This window comes from Oncorhynchus masou, chromosome 18 (assembly GCF_036934945.1).
Source record: "Oncorhynchus masou masou isolate Uvic2021 chromosome 18, UVic_Omas_1.1, whole genome shotgun sequence".
NCBI lineage: Eukaryota > Metazoa > Chordata > Actinopteri > Salmoniformes > Salmonidae > Oncorhynchus > Oncorhynchus masou.
The window spans coordinates 34,246,504-34,267,453 of record NC_088229.1 but is presented as its reverse complement, the minus strand read 5'-3'; the positions used below and the strand labels follow the sequence as shown (position 1 = coordinate 34,267,453).

Here is a 20,950-nt window from a genome sequence, read left to right as displayed (position 1 = left end):
AGCTTTGGAATGAAAACACTCTGAGGTTTCCAGAACTGCAAAGATATTGTCTGTGAGTGCCCCAGAACAGGAGCTACAGGCAAAACCAAGATGAAACTGCAACCAGGAAATGAGCAGGATTTTTGAGGCTCTGTTTTTCATTGTCTCCTTATATTGCTGTGAATTCGACAGGAATGAGCATGCCCTATCTATCGTTTCCCCAAGGTGTCTGCAGCATTGTGACGTATTTGTAGGCATATCATTGGAAGATTGACCATAAGAGACTACATTTGCCAGGTGTCCGCCCGGTGTCCTCCATCGAAATTGTTGTCATTTTCAGCTGCTGGTATTTTTCAATGGGATTCTGAGACGAAAGCAGGCTTCCACGAACGGCATATCAATGAAGAGATATGCGAAAAAACACCTTGAGGATTGATTCTAAACAACGTTTGCCATGTTTCGGTCGATATTATGGAGTTAATTTGGAAAAAGTTTGACGTTTTGGTGACTGAATTTTCGGTTCGTTTCGGTAGCCAAATGTGATGTACAAAACGGAGCGATTTCTCCTACACAAAGATTCTTTCAGGAAAAACTGAACATTTGCTATGTAACTGAGTGTCTCCTCATTGAAAACATCCAAAGTTCTTCAAAGGTAAATGATTTTATTTATTTGGTTTTCTGGTTTTTGTGAAAATGTTGCGTGCTAAATGTTACGCTAAATGCTAAGCTAGCTAGCAATACTCTTACACAAATGCTTGATTTGCTATGGTTCAAAAGCATATTTTGAAAATCTGAGACGACAGCGTTGTTAAGAAAAGGCTAAGCTTGAGAGCAGGCATATTAGTTTCATTTCATTTGCGATTTTCAGAAATCGTTAACGTTGCGTTATGGTAATGAGCCTGAGGCTGTATTCACGATCCCGGATACGGGATGGGTAGTATCAAGAAGTTGAAGTTAGAGAGGGAGATATAAGACTCCAGCTTCAGTGATTTTTGCAATACGTTCCACTCATTGGCAACAGAGAACTGGAAGGAAAGGCGGCCAAACAAAATGTTGGCTTAGGGGATGACCAGTGAAATATACCTGCTGGAGCGCGTGCTAAGGCTGGGTGTTGCTATGGTGACCAGTGAGCTGAGATAAGACGGGGCTTTACCTAGCAAAACTTATAGATGACCTGGAGCCAGTGGGTTTGGCGACGAATATGTAGTGAGGGCCAGCCAATGAGAGCATACATCGCAGTGGTGGGTAGTATATGGAGCTTTGGTGACAAAACGAATGGCACTGTGATAGACTACATCCAGTTTGCTGAGTGGAGTGTTGGAGGCTATTTTGTAAATGACATCGCCGAAGTCAGGGACGGGTAGGATAGTCAGTTTCACAAGGGTATGTTTGGCAGCATGAGTGAAGGAGGCTTTGTTGCGAAATTGTAAGCCGATTCTAGATTCAGAACCATCCAGAGTAGTGATGCTAGTCGGGCGGGAGGGTGCGGGCAGCAATCGGTTGAAGAGCATGCAGTTAGTTTTACTAGCATTTAAAAGCAGTTGGAGTTCATGGAAGGAGTGTTGAATGGCATTGAAACTCATTTGGAGTTTTGTTAGCACAGTGTCCAAAGAAGGGCAAGATGTATACAGAATGGTGTCGTCTGCGTAGAGGTGGATGCCAGACGTCTGGACAACACGCCCTCCGATTTGACACACTGAACTCTATCTGAGAAGTAGTTGGTGAACCATGCGAGGCAGTCATTTGAGAATCGAAGGCTATTGAGTCTGCCAATAATAATTTGGTGATTGACATAGTCGAAAGCCTTGACCAGGTCAATGAAGACGGCTGCACAGTACTGTCTTTTATCAATGGTTGGTTATGATATTGTTTAGGACCTTGAGTGTGGCTGGGGTCCACCCATGACCAGCTTGTAAGCCAGATTGCATAGCGGAGAAGGTGCGGTTGGATTCGAAATGGTCGGTGATCTGTTTCTTAACTTGGCTTTCGAAGATATTAGAAAGGCAGGTCAGGATGGATATAGGTCTGTAACAGTTTGGGTCTAGAGTGTCTCCCCCTTTGAAGAGGAGGGTGACCGTGGCAGTTTTCCAATCTTTGGGGATCACAGATGATACGAAAGAGAGGTTGAATAGGCCAGTAATAGGGGTTGCAACAATTCTGGTGGATCATTTTAGAAAGAGAGGGTCCAGAAAGTCTAGCCCAGCTGATTTGTAGGATCTAGATTTTGTAGCTCTTTCAGAACATCAGCGGTCTGGATTTGGGTGAAGGAGAGACCAGGGGGGCTTGGGCAAGTTGCTGCAGGGGGTGCTGAGATGTTGGCCGAGGTAGGGGTAGCCAGGTGGAAAGCTTGGCCAGCCATAGAAAAATGGTTATTGAAATGATCGATTATCGTAGATTTATCGGTGGTGACAGTGTTTCCTAACCTCAGTGCAGTGGGCAGCTGGGAGGAGGTGCTCTTATTCTCCATGGACTTTACAGTGTCCCAAAACTTTTGTGCTTTAGTGCTACAGGAAACAAATTTCTGTTTGAAAAAGCTAGCCTTAGCTTTCCTAACTGACTGAGTATATTGGTCCCTGACTTCCCTGAAAAGTTACATATCGCAGATGCTATTCGATGCTAATGCAGAACGCCACGGGATGTTTTTGTGCTGGTCAAGGGCAGTTAAGTCTGGGGTGAACCAAGGCCTATATTTGTTCTTAGTTCCACATTTTTGGGGCATGCTTATTTAAGATGGTGAGGAAAGCACTTTTGAAGAGCAACCAGGCATCCTCTACTGATGGGATGAGGTCAATATCCTTCCAGGGTACACGAGCCAGGTCAATTAGAAAGGCCTGCTCGCTGAAGTGTTTTAGGGAGCGTTTGACAGTGATGAGGGTTGGTCATTACGCACGCAGACAATGAGGCAGTGATCGCTGAGATCCTGGTAGAAGACAGCAAAGGTGTATTTAGAGAGAAAGTTGGTCAGGATGATATCTAAGAGGGTGCCCATGGTTACGGATTTAGTGTTGTACCTGGTAGGTTCCTTGATCATTTGTGTGAGATTGAGGGCATCTAGCTTAGATTGTAGGATGGCCGGGGTGTTAAGCATGTCCCAGTTTCGGTCACCTAACAGTACGAACTCTGAAGATAGATGGGGGGGCGATCAATTCACGTATGGTGTCCAGGACACAGCTGAGGGCCTACAGCAAGCGGCAACGGTGAGAGACCTGTTTCTGAAAAGGTGGATTTTTAAAAGTAGAAGTTGTTTAGGCACAGACCTAGATAGTATGACAGAACTCTGCAGGCTATCTCTGCATTAGATTGCAACTCCGCCCCCTTTGGCAGTTCTATGTTGTCAGAAAATGTTATAGTTAGGGATGGAAATTTCAGGATTTTTGGTGGCCTTCCTAAGCCAGGATTCAGACACGGCTAGGACATCTGGGTGGGCAGAGTGTGCTAAAGCAGTGAATAAAACAAACTTAGGGAGGAGGCTTCTAATATTAACATGCCTGAAACCAAGGCTTTTACGTTTACAGAAGTCAACAAATGAGAGCTCCTGGGGAATGGGAGTGATGCTGGGGGATGCAGGGCCTGGGTTACCCTCTACACCACCAGAGGAACAGAGGAGGAGTATGATAAGGGTACGGCTAAAGGCTATAAGAACTGGTCATCTAGTGCGTTCGGAACAGAGAGTAAAAGGAACAGATTTCTGGGCAAGGAAGAGTATATTCAAGGCATAATGTACAGACAAGGGTATGGCAGGATGTGAATACAGAGGAGGTAAAACCTAGCATTGAGTGACGATGAGAGAGCTTTTGTCTCTAGAGGCACCATTTAAGCCAGGTGAAGTCCGCATGAGTGGGGGGTGGAACAAAAGGGCTAAGGCATATTGAGAAGGGCTGGAGACTCTACAATGAAATAAGATAATAATCACCAACCAAAACAGCAATAGACAAGGCATATTGACATTAGGGAGAGGCATGTGTAGCCAAGTGATCATAGGGTCCAGTGAGTAGCTAGGTGAACTGGAGACACAGCGATTCAGACAGCTAGCAGGCTGGCAGATGGGCCTCAGGGGGACGCAAAGGGAGAGCCTGTTGAAACCCCCTCAAACGGCTACGTCGGCAGACCAGTCGTGATGGATTGGCGGGGCTCCGTGTCAGCAGCAAAGGATCCAGGCCAATTGGCAAAAGAGGTATTGAAGCCCAGGAATTGTCTGAGAGATCTCTTCGGCTAACCGGGAGATGGGCCTAGCACCAGGCTAGCTCCAGGCTAACTGATGCTTGCTTCGGGACAGAGATGTTAGCCAGGAGTAGCCACTCGTATAGCAGCTAGCTAGCTGCGATGATCTGGTGTAAAGGTTCAGAGCTTGCAGTAGGAATCCGGAGATGTGGAAGATAAAAAACAGTCAGATATACTCTGGGTTGATATCACGCTGTGCAGACTGGCAGGAATTGAACAGGCTGATGTCCTAGTTAACGGTGATGACCGACTACTAGCTGGTTGCTAGTTAGCTGGTTAGCTCCTGATGAGGGTTCTGGTTCTGAAGTATAAAAAATAGCAGATCCATACTACATTGGGTGAGAAGAGTATATTGAAATTGAGATAAAAATATATACAAAATATACACGAAGAAAATGATATATACACTGGACGGGACAAGACAAAGACGTCTGACTGCTATGACATCTTGGATCATATATGCTCATTCTATGTCATGAAACGAGCAGGTGTTCATAATGTTTTGTACAGTCAGTGTATAATGCGTTGTTGTAGCATATCTAAGGGAAGGGGAATTTGGGAATATCATGCTGAGACTTCAGAGGAGTAGCAACATACCTTATTACTGTACACAGAACGTTAAGCTGACAATTTGTCAAGGGCCACCAACCAAATTCAAACTCATTGTAATAGTAAGACCTCAATGGAAAGAATCAGTGTACGGATGATTTCCAGTGTTCTACTTGTGACACTCAAGGTGTGGATTGATGGTCACTAGACTTGATGCTGAATGTTATGGATTATTCTCACATCTGTTGATAGTGGTTAACGCCGGACTTGAGGTACAAGGGCCGAGGACACACTGATTATTCACTGTTATGTTGTATTGATGACATTCTGTGAACACTGTGTGATTCTGTAGCAGCTGACAGCCTGTTTGTTTTGATTTCCTACAAGGCTCTAGAGCTGATTTTACAGACCATTTGGTGCTGTCTGATTAGAATATAAAGGGCATGTCTCCAAGATGCCAGTTAGACATTTTCTATGCTTCTGTGCTGGAAGTGTCTTCCCTGTTGCAACTTGTAATAAACTGTGTCCTCCACCTCTTTGGAGGTCAAATATCTTCTTTTTTTACAGCATTTCTGTTACATATACAGTGGGGAGAACAAGTATTTGAAACACTGCCTATTTTGCACGTTTTCTCACTTACAAAGCATGTAGAGGTCTGTAATTACACTTCAACTGTGAGAAAAAAAATGCAGAAAATCACATTGTATGCTTTTTAAGTAATTCATTTACATTTTATTGCATGACGTAAGTATTTGATCACCTACCAACCAGTAAGAATTCCGTCTCTCACAGACCTGTTAGTTTTTCTTTAAGAAGCTCTCCTGTTCTCCACTCATTACCTGTATTAACTGCAACTGTTCGAACTCATGACCTGTATAAAAAACACCTGTCCACACACTCAATCAAACAGACTCCAACCTCTCCACAATGGCCAAGACCAGAGAGCTGTGTAAGGACATCAGGGATAAAATTGTACAGGACAATAGGCAAGCAGCTTGGTGAGAAGGCAACAACTGTTGGCGCAATTATTAGAAAATGGAAGAATTTCAAGATGACGGTCAATCACCCTCGGTCTGGGGCTCCATGCAAGCTCTCATGACCTGAAGAGAGCTGGGACCACAGTCTGAAAGAAAACCATTAGTAACACACTATGCCGTCATGGATTCAAATCCTGCAGCGCACGCAAGGTCCCCCTGCTCAAGCCAACGCATGTCCAGGCCCGTCTGAAGTTTGCCAATGACCATCTGGATGATCCAGAGGGGGAATGGTAGACGGTCATGTGGTCTGATGAGACAAAAATATAGCTTTTTGGTCTAAACTCCACTCGCCGTGTTTGGAGGAAGAAGAAGGATGAGTACAACCCCAAGAACACCATCCCAACCATGAAGCATGGAGGTGGAAACATCATTCTTTGGGGATGCTTTTCTGCAAAGGGGACAGGACGACTGCACCGTATTGAAGGGAGGATGGATGGGGCCATGTATCGCAAGATCTTGGCCAACAACCTCCTTCCCTCAGGTCTTCCAGCATGACAACGACCCGAAACACGCAGCCAGGGCAACTAAGGAGTGGCTCCGTAAGAAGCATCTCAAGGTCCTGGAGTGGCCTAGCCAGTCTCCAGACCTGAACCCAATAGGAAATCTTTGGAGGGAGCTGAAAGTCCGTATTGCTCAGCGACAGCCCCGAAACCTGAAGGATCTGGAGAAGGTCTGTATGGAGGAGTGGGCCAAAATCCCTGCTGCAGTGTGTGCAAACCTGGTCAAGAACTACAGGAAACGTATGATCTCTGTAATTGCAAACAAAGGTTTCTGTACCAAATATTAAGTTCTGCTTTTCTGATGTATCAAATACTTATGTCATGCAATAAAAAAAAGTTACTTAAAACTCATACAATGTGATTTTCTGGATTTTTGTTTTGATTCCGTCTCTCACAGTTGAAGTGTACCTATGATAAAAATTACAGACCTCTATATGCTTTGTAAGTAGGAAAACCTGCAAAATCGACAGTGTATTAAAACCTCTTGATACTCCCCATCCCGGATCCGGGATCGTGAACAAAGCCTCAGGCTCATTAGCATAACGCAACGTTAACGATTTCTGAAAATCGCAAATGAAATGAAAATAATATGCCTGCTCTCAAGCTTAGCCTTTTCTTAACAACACTGTCATCTCAGATTTTCAAAGTATGCTTTTGAACCATAGCAAATCAATCATTTGTGTAAGAGTATTGCAAGCTAGCTTAGCATTTTGCGTAGCATTTAGCACGCAACATTTTCACAAAAACCAGATAACCAAATAAATAAAATCATTTACCTTTGAAGAGCTTTGGATGTTTTCAATGAGGAGGCTCTCAGTTACATAGCAAATGTTCAGTTTTTCCTGAAAGAATCTTTGTGTAGGAGAAATCGCTCCGTTTTGTACATCACATTTGGCTACCGAAACAAACCGAAAATTCAGTCACCAAAACGTCAAGTTGTCGAGTTGTGACCGTGAATATCGTCATCCATTTCGGTGGAAACAACTTGGACACACAAGGGGACAGCCCTGGTGCGTCAGATGCGAGATGATTTGGAGGTAGTCCGCATGTCCCCTGGGACAATGGTGAGCTACTCTGACATCAAACAGTGGAAGATTTGGATGTTCCTCCGTGGCAGGCGCATGCCCACAATCCACCACTTTGCATTAAATCACTGTGTCCCTGGGGCAGTACCATAGGGCAGGGTTTCCCAAACTCGGTCCTGGGGCTCCTCCTGGGTTCACGTTTTGGTTTTTGCTCTAGCTCTACACAGCTGATGAAAATAATCAAAGCTTGATGATGAGTTGGTTATTTGAATCAGCTGTGTAGTGCTAAGGCAAAATCCCCAAATGTGCGCCCAGTGGTACCCATGTTAACAACCATTCCTGAACCTGACTCCAAATACAAGCCACCGATGGACAGTACCAAAATAGATACTCTATTGATTCTGTTCAATGCCCCATATACTGAGCATTCTTTTTGTAGCGGGAATCTTATATAATAGCTTAAATTGAAAAGAAAGGATTGATGCTTCAATTGTTACTTTGTATATTACTTCAATAAATCTGATGCCATGGTATTGGGATATCGAAAATCTGTTCCCAACTATCTTGAATTTTATGCGGTATAGTTGTCAACCCTCTTGACCATAAGTGAAACTGATACATGTTACGATTTATATTGGTCATTTTAAGCCATTTACGATTAATTCATTCGTTTCTCTTTTAAGTAATTGCCTCTTCCATTTTTGTGGGAGAGCTGCGATGAACTGGTTATAATTTCCTTACACCGTGATTAATTGCTTGTTTAACATTGCTTGTTTTTCCTCTGTACTTTCGAGATTAGATATTATTTGCTGTAATATTGTCAGACATATGTGTATAGGTGGCAGGGAAGTCAGGCGCAGGAGAGTCAAACGGAGTGTAAAATGGAGTCTTTTAATAATGTCCAAGTAACATGCTCGATAACACTAAATAGAATAATGGATATAAACAAATATGGGTACGAAGACCCGTCGCACACCTATACAAAAAACACTACACTGACAATAAACAATCTCTGACAAAGACATGAGGGGAAACTGAGGGTTAAATACACAACAGGTAATGAATGGGATTGAAAACAGGTGTGTGGGAAGACAAGACAAAACCAATGGAAAATGAAAAATGGATCAATGATGGCGAGAAGACCGGTGACGTCGAACGGCGAGCATCGCCCGAACAAGGAGAGGCAACGACTTCGGAAGAAGTCGTGACAAATATAGCCTATGTTCTGCCTCTTCTGGAGGGTAAACATTTAAAAAGTAGCCAACTCTGTTTGGCTTCATTTAAAAATGATACTTTAAACAGAGTTCCATTGTCAATCCACCAGAAGTGGATGGTTTTAATCTGTATAACAGCAGAGACCCCTTTTGAAAATGGCTGTCTGGCACAGGTGTTTGGTGGCACCTTAATTGGGGAGGAAGGGCCAACAAGTGCTCAGCATATGTGGGGAACTCCTTCAAGACTGCTGGAAAAGCATTCCAGGTGAACCTGGTTGAGAGAATGCCAAGAGTGTGCAAAGCTGTCATCAAGGCAAAGTGTGGCTACTAAGAAGAATTTAAAATATATTTTTATTTGTTTAACACTTTTTTGGTTACTACATGATTCCTGTCACGAATATTACCGAAGGTGACTCCCCTTCTTGTTCGGGTGGCGCTCGGCGGTCGTCGTCGCCGGTCTACTAGCTATCACCGATCCGTTGTTCTGTGTTCCTTTGGTTTTGTCTGATTGGTATCACCTGTTTCTTGTTTGGTTGTTAGGGTAGGGTTATATATAGTTTGTTCAGCCCGCTTCTGTTTCGTGCGGGCTTGTTTGTTTGTTCTATGTTTGAGTGTATTTTGTTTGTATTTTGGGTTTCGCGCTGTCCGTTAATATTTCTGATCGTTTGTTTTCCTACTTTTGTTCATGTTATTTTTCCGGGACATTAAAGCGTGTTTTTCCCACATCTTTTGCTCTCTGCGCCTGACTCCACACCTCCTCACTCATTTGCCGTAACAATTCCATATGTGTTATTTCATAGTTTTGATGTCTTCACTATTATTACACAATGTAGAAAATAGTTTTTTTTAAATTATAATAAATGAAAAAACCTGGAATGACGAGGTGTGTCCAAACGTTTGATTGGTACTGTATGTATTTAATTATAATAAATGAAAAAACCTGGAATGACTAGGTGTGTCCAAACATTTGACTGATACTGTATGTAAATGAGATATTTCTGTATTTCACTTTCAATAAATTAGCAAACAATTCTAAAATCATGTTTTCACTGTAATTATGAAATATTGTGGGGAGATGGGTGAGATTCTTTTTTAATGCTTTGCTGGTGGTGAAGAGCAATAGTAATGATGTCTCTTTGTAGGGACTAACTCCATCATGGTTCTTTGAACAAAGCCTATGGGAAAATGTATGGAATGTTTTTAGGGTTTTTGGATAAACGCTGAAAATATGTTTTGTGGTGAAGACAGGTTTGGGAGATGTTATACGTTTTGTTCTATGAGATAATCTTCATCAGCTAATGTCACTTTTTGCAAATTTTGAAGCATTTATGTAATTAAGAAGAGCATTTGTGGACTAACAACATTATGTTACTCAACATAGAGTTTGTCTGAAGTTACACATCACCGTATCGCAACAGCGTGACCGTTTCGGAATATTGTGTGCTTATTGTTTAGAAAGTATTTAGTATTTATTATGTATTAATAGCCCACACTTTAGATGAGGCCACGCAAAAAGACTTAACTGATGATTAGTAAAGTAGTTTATAAAGACTTATAAAGAGTTGGGAAGCAAGTTCAGGGAGTGAGTGATTTAATCAATAAACGAAAAATAATAGAAAACAAGAAACACAAACAACGCACAGACCAAACTGAAACAGAAACAATGATGCCTGGGGAAGGAACCGAAGCGAGTGACAAATATAGGGCAGGTAATCAGGGAGGTGATGGAGTCCAGGTGAGTGTCACAACGCACTGATGACCGTAACGATGATGACAGGGCTTCGCCATAACGAGCAGCCTGGTGACCTAGAGGACGGAGAGGGAGTACACGTGACAGTTCCCCCTCCGTGACGCGCGGCTCAGAACGCAGACCAAGATGACGATCCCGGGGATCAGGAGCAGACCGGTCACCTCTGCTAAGGAGCCGGAACCTGTCGACCTAGAGCGCCAGAGATCTTATAATAAATCCCGCTGTGCCCTCTGAAGAACCATCAGACAGGCAAAGTGCCAACACAGGACTAATATTAAATCGTACTACACCGGCTCCGACGCTCGTCAGATGTGGCAGGTCCTGCAAACTATTACAGACTACAAAGGGAAGCAGAGCCGCGAGCTGCCAAGTGACACGAGCCTACCAGACGAGCTAAATAACTTCTATGCTCGCTTCGAGGCAAGTAACACTGAAACATGCATGAGAGCATCCCCCGTTCCGGACAACTGTGTGATCACGCTTTCCGCAGCCGATGTGAGTAAGACCTTCAAACAGGTCAACATTCACAAGGCCGCAGGGCCAGACAGACTACCAGGATGTGTTCTCAGAGCATGTGCTGACCAACTGGCAAGTGTCTTCACTGACCTTTACAACCTCTCCCTGTCTGAGTCTGTAATTCCAACATGTTTCAAGCAGACCACCATAGTTCCTGTGCCCAAGAAAAACTAAGATTGCCTGCCTAAATGACTACCGAGCCGTAGTACTCATGTCTGCAGCACTCACCACACCAAAAGATCCACAGACTATGCAAACTCTATTGCACTCCACACTGCCCTGTCACACCTGGACAAAAGGAACACCTATGTGAAAATGCTATTCATTGACTACAACTCAGTGTTCAACACCATAGTGCCCTCAAAGCTCATCACTAAGCTAAGGACCCTGGGACTAAACACCTCCCTCTGTAACTGAATCCTGGATTTCATGATGGGCCGCCCCCAGGAGGTAAGGGTAGGGGTGCGTGCTCAGCCCCTTCCTGTACTCGTGATCAAGACAAAGGAGATGATATTGGACTGCAGGAAAAGGAGGACCGAGCACGCCCCATTCTCATTGACGGGGCTGTAGTGGAGCAGGATTCAAGATCCTTGGCGTCCACATCACCAACAAACTAACATGGTCCAAAAACACCAAGACAGTTGTAAAGAGGGCACGACAAAACCTAATCCCCCTCAGTAGACTGAAAAGATTTGGCATGGGTCCTCAGATCCTCAAAAGATTTTACAGCTGCACCATCGAGAGCATCCTGACGGGTTGGTTCACTGCCTGTTATGGCAACTGCTTGGCCTCTGCCTGCAAGGCACCACAGAGGGTAGTGCTTACGGCCCAGTACATCACCGGGGACAATCTTCCTGCCACCCAGGACCTCTATACCAGGCGGTGTCAGAGGAAGGCCCTAAAAATGGTCAAAGACTCCAGCCACCCTAGTCATAGACTGTTCTCTCTGCTACCGCACGGCAAGCAGTACCGGAGCGCCAAGTCTAGGTCCAAGAGGCTCCTAAATAGCTTCTACCACAAGCCATAAGACTCCTGAACAGCGAATCAAAGGGCTAATCACTTTGTCAACCACAACATGTTATAGACTGACTGTACAGACTGAGCACCCCAGAGGCACAAGTTCCGTATATCCTCTTTAATTATTCTCATTACATGTGACGTAAGCAAGTGTTCGGATCCGAACTCGGAATGTAAATTGATGGGCATAGGGACCCTGCAGATGCATTGTTCCTTGTGCATTCATATTTTCTATGCTCTCCCCAATGATGTGCATAAACCCTGGATTGCTGATGCTTTGTAATGGCCAATGAGAGGCTTTGAAGCCACAGGCCGCCACATTGGCACATCCCAGAAAGAGCAGTCCTCCATAGGAATGAATGGAATTCTACAATATTTCAATAAAATGTTTCAAGGACACAATTTCATGTATTTAAGTAATTCTTTGTTGTGGTGGGGGCAGTAACATTAACACGCGAAATATAAAATGTTCATGTTCAGATCACTTAATATAATTTGCAGGTATGCATTAAGGTGTCTGTAATAGAATATATTTGTCAAAAAACAAATGTAGACATTAATAAATGCATTTCTATAGCTTTTGTTTTTTTTACAATGAAGGAGGAGTACCAAAATGGCTGTGCGATGGCTTCAAAGCAGCGCCCCCCTCTTCGTCATCTAAGGTTAATACATATTATGGTTTCCTCCTCTTCTATTAAATTGATTTGGACTGCATTTGCTCTAACAGTCTTGAAGTCAGCATGGACATGAATTTGTCAGCGCGTTGTGCTTTGGTTCTTTTTCTGTTGGCATTTGTAGATTTGAAAATAGTCTCTGCTGCAGAAACGGGAGGCACATCTACAGGTGAGTTGTTCTAATTAGCCTACTTTGCATTTGTCATTATTTGTTATGAAACAAACTGTGACAATTTGATGATTTATTTTAAGAAGTCTGCTACACTTGACTTAGGTGTTAAAGCCTACCTATTTGTTATAAACAATAGCCTATAATAATACAAGCCAGCCATTATGACTTTGAAACAATCCAGCCGACCCTTGGCCATTTTACACATACACTGTCAAATAAATTCTAGTTGTTTCAACAAATGATTATGAAGTAAGTGGTTCCAAAGCCTTTTTCAGTTTATTCAACTTCTAGATAAAAGTGTTACCTGAACTTAACATTTTTAGTTGGCCCAAACCGAGAAATTATTACTTCTGCATCTTAATAGCACTGTTTGTGTGTCTGTGTTTAACCAGCTGCACAGCCCATTTTAGTTAACATACAATGTTTTCAACCTACTTCTTTGAACCAATAGATTGTGATAGTTCAGAACACTGTCATGCATTTTCATGGGTGTTATGGGGAAACATTGATGATGGGGGAAAATGTCACCAAAACTATTAATTAGACACAAAATTACTTGGAGTATGGCCTACAAACTTTCCAGAGATGCACATGCATATTTGTCAAATCCATCTCGACACAAATATGATAGATTTTCATAAATTGGTTCAGTCCAATTGTGCCTATGTTCATGTCTCTTTGTGGCAATTTGGGTTCCCTGACATCTGCTCAAATTGTGTTGTCCCAAAGCAAAGCCTGGAGTGTGCCCTCGTAGACGATGGGGCGTAGGAATATGTGCAGAGTTATGTTCCAATGACAGTGACTGCCCCAATGATGAAAAATGCTGCCACAATGGATGTGGGCATAACTGCATTGCACCTTACACAGGTAGGATATGGTCCCAGAGTGACAGATACACCCATCTATTGCATTCATTATTGCTGCATTACTCTAGAAACAAGAAAGCTGGAGATTGGAATGTACATTTCATACACATAGATCAATATATTTCACTTACACTCTTTAGAGCTGAGACACTCAATTAAGAAGTCACATAATAGAAAGACTTCATTGGGAAGAGTCAGTGTAGGCTGACAAGTTGCTACCATAAACCTATTTGTAATGAGGAAATGTAGGATCGCTAAAGATCATATTTAGTTGAGAGTGATCAACAAAACATTTAGCGTATACAGTTTATGTAATACACAATGTTTCCAGCATCCAAGTTGTGACATTAAAGATGTGGGTTGATGGTCACTAGACTTGATGCTGAATGTTATGGATTGTTCTTATATCTGTTGATAGTGATTGACGCCAGACTGGAGGTCCCAGTAGAAGGACCGAGGACACACTGATTATTCACTGTTGTATTGTACTGATGACATTCTGTGACCACTGTGTGATTCGGTAGCAGCTAACATTTATCGTAACGCTCTCCACACAAATATGACAGATTTTCAGAAAATGGTTCAGTCCAATTTTGTCCGTGTTCATGTCTCTTTGTAGTAAGTTGGGTTCCCTGACATATCTGCTCAAATTATGTTGTCCCAAAGCAAAGCCTGGAGTGTGCCCTCGTAGACGATGGGGCGTAGGGACGTGTGCAGAGTTCTGTTCCGATGACAGTGACTGCCCCAATGATGAAAAATGCTGCCACAATGGATGTGGGCATAACTGCATTGCACCGTACACAGGTAGGATATGGTCCCAGAGTGACAGATACACCCATCTATTGCATACATTATTGCTGCATTCCTCTGGAATCAAGAAAGATGGAGCTTGTAATGTACATTTCATACACATAGATCAATATATTTCACTTAAACTCTCTATAGAGCTGAGACACTCAATTAAGAAGTCACATAATAGAAAGACTTCATGGGGAGAGTCAGTGTAGGCTGACAAGTTGCTACCATAAACCTATTTGTAATAAGGAAATGTAAGATCGCTAAAGACCATATTTAGTTGAGAGTGATCAACAAAACATTTAGCGTATACAGTTTATGTAATACACAATGTTTCCAGCATCCTAGTTGTGACACTCAAGGTGTGGGTTGATGGTCACTAGACTTCATGCTGAATGTTATGGATTGTTCTCATATCTGTTGATAGTGATTGACGCCAGACTGGAGGTCCCAGTAGAAGGACCGAGGACACACTGATTATTCACTGTTGTATTGTACTGATGACATTCTGTGACCACTGTGTGATTCTGTAGCAGCTAACATTTATCGTAACCATCTCCACACAAATATGACAGATTTTCAGAAAATGGTTCAGTCCAATTTTGTCCGTGTTCATGTGTCTTTGTGGTAAGTTGGGTTCCCTGACATATCTGCTCAAATTATGTTGTCCCAAAGCAAAGCCTGGAGTGTGCCCTCGTAGACGATGGGGCGTAGGGACGTGTGCAGAGTTCTGTTCCAATGACAGTGACTGCCCCAATGATGAAAAATGCTGCCACAATGGATGTGGGCATAACTGCATTGCACCGTACACAGGTAGGATATGGTCCCAGAGTGACAGATACACCCATCTATTGCATACATTATTGCTGCATTCCTCTGGAATCAAGAAAGATGGAGCTTGTAATGTACATTTCATACACATAGATCAATATATTTCACATACACTCTCTTTAGAGCTGAGACACTCAATTAAGAAGATTTCTGAGAGCCATGTAGGTATTTAGAGTTTTATTTATTTATATATATATATATACACCATAAACATTTTGTAATGGGGACATTTAAGACCAGTAAAGCTCATACTTAATTTATAGTGATCAACACAATGTTTAGTATAGAGCTTCTGTAATACACATGATTTCCATTGTTCTTCTTGTGACATTCAAGGTGTGGGTTGATGGTCACTAGACTTGATGATGAATGTTATGGAATGGTCTCATATCTGTTGATAGTGATTGACGCCAGACTGGAGGTCCCAGTAGAAGGACCGAGGACACAATGATTATTCAATGTTGTTTTGTATTGATGACATTGTGGAACACTGTGTGATTCTGTAGCAGCTGACAATGTCACCACCTTTCTGTTTTGACTTCCTACAAATGCAAATGCCTATTTATCATAACCATCTCCTCACAAATATGACAGATTTTCAGAAAATGTTTCGGTCCAATTGTTTTCTATTCCTCCTGCTCTCTGACAGTGCCGATCCCCCCGAAGGCAGGTCAGTGCCCGCTGCTAATGAATGTCATGCCGTCACACAAGGGATGTGTCCGCGATGAGGACTGTCCTAAAGATGACAAATGCTGCATCTTTGACTCTGACGCCTTGTGTGTCCCACCTGACTTCAGTAAGAAGTTTATTAACAGTGTTCAGAAGGCTGCCATGAGTTTTCATGGGTGTTATGGGGGAAACATTGATGATGGTGGCCAAATGTCTCCAAAACTAATTAGACACAAAAATATTAGGGGTATACTCTGCAATCTTTTCACAAATACAGATTCCTATTTATCGTAACCATCTACACACAAATATGACAGATGTTCATGAATTGGTTCAGTCCAAATGTGTCTATGTTCATGTCTCTTTGTGGCAATTTGGGTTCCCTGACATCTGCTCAAATTGTGCTCACAAAGCAAAGCCTGGAGTGTGCCCTCGTAGACGATGGGGCGTAGGGACGTGTGCAGAGTTATGTTCCAATGACAGTGACTGCCCCAATGATGAAAAATGCTGCCACATTGGATGTGGGCATGACTGCGGACTGCGGACTGTGGACAATGTGTGGCTCAGTCGGTAGAGCATGGCGCTTGCAACGCCAAGCGTCGTGGGTTCGATTCCTGCTGGGGCCACCCATATGTAAAAGTAGTGGCCCCAGCCGACTTGTAAGTCGCTTTGGACATAAGCGTCTGCTAAATGGGATATATATATTACTGCATTGCACCTAACACAGGTAGGATATGGTCCCAGAGTGACAGATACACCCATCTATTGCGTTCATTATTGCTGCATTACTCTGGAAACAAGAAAGCTGGAGATTGTAATGTACATTTCATACACATAGATCAATATATTTCACTTACACTCTCTTTAGAGCTGAGACACTCAATATAGAAGATTTCTGAGAGCCATGTAGGTATTTAGAGTTTTATATATATGTATATATATAAAAACAATAAACATTTTGTAATGGGGACATTTAAGACCAGTAAAGCTCATATTCAATTTAGAGTGATCAACACAATGTGTAGTATAGAGCTTCTGTAATACACATGATTTCCATTGTTCTTCTTGTGACATTCAAGGTGTGGGTTGATGGTCACTAGACTTCATGATGAATGTTATGGATTGTTCTTATATCTGTTGATAGTGATTGACGCCAGACTGGAGGTCCCAGTAGAAGGACCGTGGACACACTGATTATTCACTGTTGTATTGTACTGATGACATTCTGCGACCACTGTGTGATTCTGTAGCAGCTAACATTTATCGTAACGATCTCCACACAAATATGACAGATTTTCAAAAAATGGTTCAGTGTCATTGTATCCATGTTCATGTGTCTTTGTGGTAAGTCGTGTTCCCTGACATGTCTGCTCAAATTGTGTTGTCCCAAAGCAAAGCCTGGAGTGTGCCCTCGCAGACGATGGGGCGTGGGGATGTGTGTGGAGTTCTGTTCCAATGACAGTGACTGCCCCAACGATGAAAAATGCTGCCACAATGGATGTGGGCATGACTGCATTGCACCGACACAGGTAGGATATGGTCCCAGAGTGACAGATACACACATCCACTGCATTCATTATTGATGCATTACTCTGGAAACAAGAAAGCTGGGGCTTGTACATTTCATACACATAGATAGATATTTTTCACATACACTCTCTTTAGAGCTGAGACACTCAATTAAGAATATTTTCACGATCCATGCAGGCCTTTAGAGTATATACCAATGTTATGCAACATCTATACACTCTGAGTATACCAAACTTTAGGAACACGTTCCTATTTTTGATTTGCACCCCCTTTTGCCCTAAGAAAAGCCTCAATTCATCAGGGCATGGGGTCTACAAGGTGTTTAAAGCATTCCATAGGGATGCTGACCCATGTTGACTCCAATGCTTCTCACAGTTGTGTCATGTTGGTTGGATGTCCTTTGGTAGGTGGACCGTTGGCGGCAGGGTAGCCTAGTGGTTAGAGCGTCGGACTAGTAACTGAAAGGTTGGGAGCAAATCCCTGAGCTGACAAGGTAAAAATCTGTCGTTAAGAACAAGGCAGTTAACCCACTGTTCCAAGGCCGTCATTGAAAATAAGATTTTTTTCTTAACTGACTTGCCGAGATAAATAAAAGTAAAATATTTCAGGGAAAAAGAATTTTGGGAATATCAGGCTGAGACTTCAGAGGAGTAGCAACATACGTTTCTTACGATACAGCAATTCACAGAACTTGAAGCTGACTATTTGTCAAGGGCCACCAACCAAATTCCAACTCATTGTAATAGTAAGACCTCAATGGAAAGAATCAGTGTACGGATGATTTCCAGTGTTCTACTTGTGACACTCAAGGTGTGGATTGATGGTCACTAGACTTGATGCCGAATGTTATGGATTGTTCTCATATCTGTTGATTCACGCCGGTTCACGCCGGACTTGAGGTATAAGGGCCGAGGACACACTGATTATTCACTGTTATGTTGTATTGATGACATTCTGTGAACACTGTGTGATTCTGTAGCAGCTGACAGCCTGTTTGTTTTGACTTCCTATAAGCCTCTAGAACTGGTGTTTACAGAACATTTGGTGCTGTCTGATTAGAATGTAAAGGGCATGTCGCCAAGATGCCAGTCAGACATTTTCTATTTTTTTTTTTTTTTTTTTACCTTTATTTTACTAGGCAAGTCAGTTAAGAACAAATTCTTATTTACAATGACGTTCTAAGAACAGTGGGTTAACTGCCTGTTCAGGGGCAGAACGACAGATTTGTACCTTGTCAGCTCGGGGGTTTGAACTTGCAACCTTCCGGTTACTAGTCCAACGCTCTAACCACTAGGCTACCCTGTCGCCCCAAAGGCTACCCTGCCGTCCAGCTATGCTTCTATGCTGGAAGTGTCTCCCTGTTGCAGCTTGTAATAAACTGGATCTAATTATTTTCTAAATAAAAAATAATTAATATTAACCAATCCACCTCTTTGGAGGACACAAATATTTTGGAGTTTTACAGCTTTTCTGCTGTATATTCATGTACATACATTTTACATATACATTTTATATGGATATCGGCAGTGTATCAAATCAAAAACGGCTGTGTATCAAATACTTGTTCTCCCCACTGTACATGCACATACATTGTACATATACATTTTACATGTATCGATTTATTATGGATAGATTTGATTGACTTTACCTGCGACTTCTTTTCTCGATTGTTATCCTGGAAATTCCTATTACACGTATGTTTCTACTGTATAACTGACAACTTTTAATTTGTTACCATAGTGAAGCCCGGTCGCTGTGTCCTGCCCAACGGGACCTACATGTGTGCCGAGTACTGTTACAAAGATGGCCAGTGCCCCGAGGAACAGATGTGTTTCAGGATATGTTGATTCTATGCCTGCAGTGAGCCATTGAAGCTTTATTGGAAATTCTTATTAGTTATAAGAAATAAGTAGAAAATACAAATCATTACATGTACAATTATGTCTATGAAAACAGATGATTTTATGCAATAATAAATATGAAAAATGATCATAGCTTTTATGGAAACTGGACAATTTTCATGGGCATTATGTGAATTGACAAACTCATGTGGACTGCTGAATTTGAATAAAACAAGATTTTGAACACCTGTGCCTGGTTTTTTAGGGGGTTATTTGAGACTCGTGTGGTGCTCATGTGAATATCCTTCATTTTCCGGCTTCAGACCAATGCCTGTTCTCAGTTTAAACATAGTGTTTTGTTTTAAATTTCCATGGTTTTTACACCGGAAGGTGATCATGCAACCTTATTATAGAACATTATAATTAAGCAAAAATGCACACTGTTCTTAGCACGTGCCTTGACATACAGCCCTTAGCCGTGGTATATTGGCCATATACCACAAACCCCAGAGGTTCCTTATTGCTATTATAAACTGATTACCAACGTAATTGAAGCTGTAAAAATAAATGTTTTGTCATACCCGTGGTATATGGCCTGATATTCCACGGCTGTCAGCCAATCAGCATTCGGGGCACGAACCACCCACTTTATAATATAGTTTAACACATGCTCTTCTTGTGAATCTTTCCCAAACTCGGTCCTGGGGCTTCTCCTGGGTTCACGTTTTGGTTTTTGCTCTAGCTCTACACAGCTGATGAAAATAATCAAAGCTTGATGATGATTTGGTTATTTGAATCAGCTGTGTAGTGCTAGGGCAAAACCCCCAAATGTGCGCCCAGTGGTACCCATGTTAACAACCATTCCTGAACCTGACTCCAAAAACAAGCCACCGATGGACAGTACCAAAATAGATACTCTATTGATTCTGTTCAATGCCCCATATACTGAGCATTCTTTTTGTAGCGGGAATCTTATATAATAGCTTAAATTGAAAAGAAAGGATTGATGCTTCAATTGTTACTTTGTATATTACTTCAATAAATCTGATGCCATGGTATTGGGATATCGAAAATCTGTTCCCAACTATCTTGAATTTTATGCGGTATAGTTGTCAACCCTCTTGACCATAAGTGAAACTGATACATGTTACGATTTATATTGGTCATTTTAAGCCATTTACGATTAATTCATTCGTTTCTCTTTTAAGTAATTGCCTCTTCCATTTTTGTGGCAGAGCTGCGATGAACTGATAATAATTTTGTATTGAGCATACATTTCCTTATACTGTGATTAATTGCTTGTGTGACATAATTTGACCTTTGTTGTTTAAAAAGTCATTCATTAACATGATACCTTCCTTATACATTCTCTACAAGAAAATGTTTTTTCCTCTATCGGTACTTTCGAGATTTGACATTATTTGCTGTAATATAGCCTATGTTCTGCCTCTTCTGGAGGATAACATTTAAATAGTAGCCAACTCTGTTTGGTCTCATTTAAAAATGATACTTTAAACAGAGTTCCATTGTCAATCCACCAGAAATGGATGGTTTTAATTTGTATAACCGCAAAGAGAACCGTTTTGAAAATGGCTGTCTAGCACAGGTGGTTGGTGGCACCTTAATTGGGGAGGAAGGGCCAACAAGTGCTCAGCATATGTGGGCAACACCTTCAAGACTGCTGGAAAAGCGTTCCAGGTGAAGCTGGTTGAGAGAATGCCAAGCGTGTGCAAAGCTGTCATCAAGGCAAAGTGTGGCTACGAA

General features: G+C 42.1%; 1 protein-coding gene across 2 annotated transcripts; it reads left to right on the top strand.

Moving 5' to 3' along the window:
- The first annotated feature begins 12,527 nt into the window (after positions 1-12,527).
- LOC135504457 (WAP four-disulfide core domain protein 3-like) lies at positions 12,528-17,419 on the top strand. 2 transcript variants are annotated; one of them, XM_064923074.1, is made up of 6 exons: positions 12,528-12,651; positions 13,384-13,521; positions 14,187-14,324; positions 14,991-15,128; positions 15,796-15,942; positions 17,208-17,419. In XM_064923074.1, the coding sequence occupies exons 1-6, from the start codon at positions 12,549-12,551 to the stop codon at positions 17,396-17,398; spliced, it is 855 nt and encodes a 284-aa protein (XP_064779146.1). In that variant the 5' UTR covers positions 12,528-12,548; the 3' UTR covers positions 17,399-17,419. The 2 variants fall into 2 exon arrangements, with proteins under 2 accessions (XP_064779146.1, XP_064779147.1); XM_064923075.1 differs by lacking the exon at positions 17,208-17,419 and adding an exon at positions 16,229-16,404 and having other exon boundaries at positions 12,529-12,651.
- The last annotated feature ends 3,531 nt before the right edge of the window (positions 17,420-20,950 follow it).

Excerpts from the sequence above, each read along its gene's own strand:
- LOC135504457 (XM_064923074.1), top strand. The coding sequence starts at position 12,549 with ATGGACATGAATTTGTCAGCGCGTTGTGCTTTGGTTCTTTTTCTGTTG. Across the intron at positions 14,325-14,990 it reads CTGCATTGCACCGTACACAG|CAAAGCCTGGAGTGTGCCCT; the intron begins GTAGGATATGGT and ends GTTGTCCCAAAG. Across the intron at positions 15,129-15,795 it reads CTGCATTGCACCGTACACAG|TGCCGATCCCCCCGAAGGCA; the intron begins GTAGGATATGGT and ends GCTCTCTGACAG.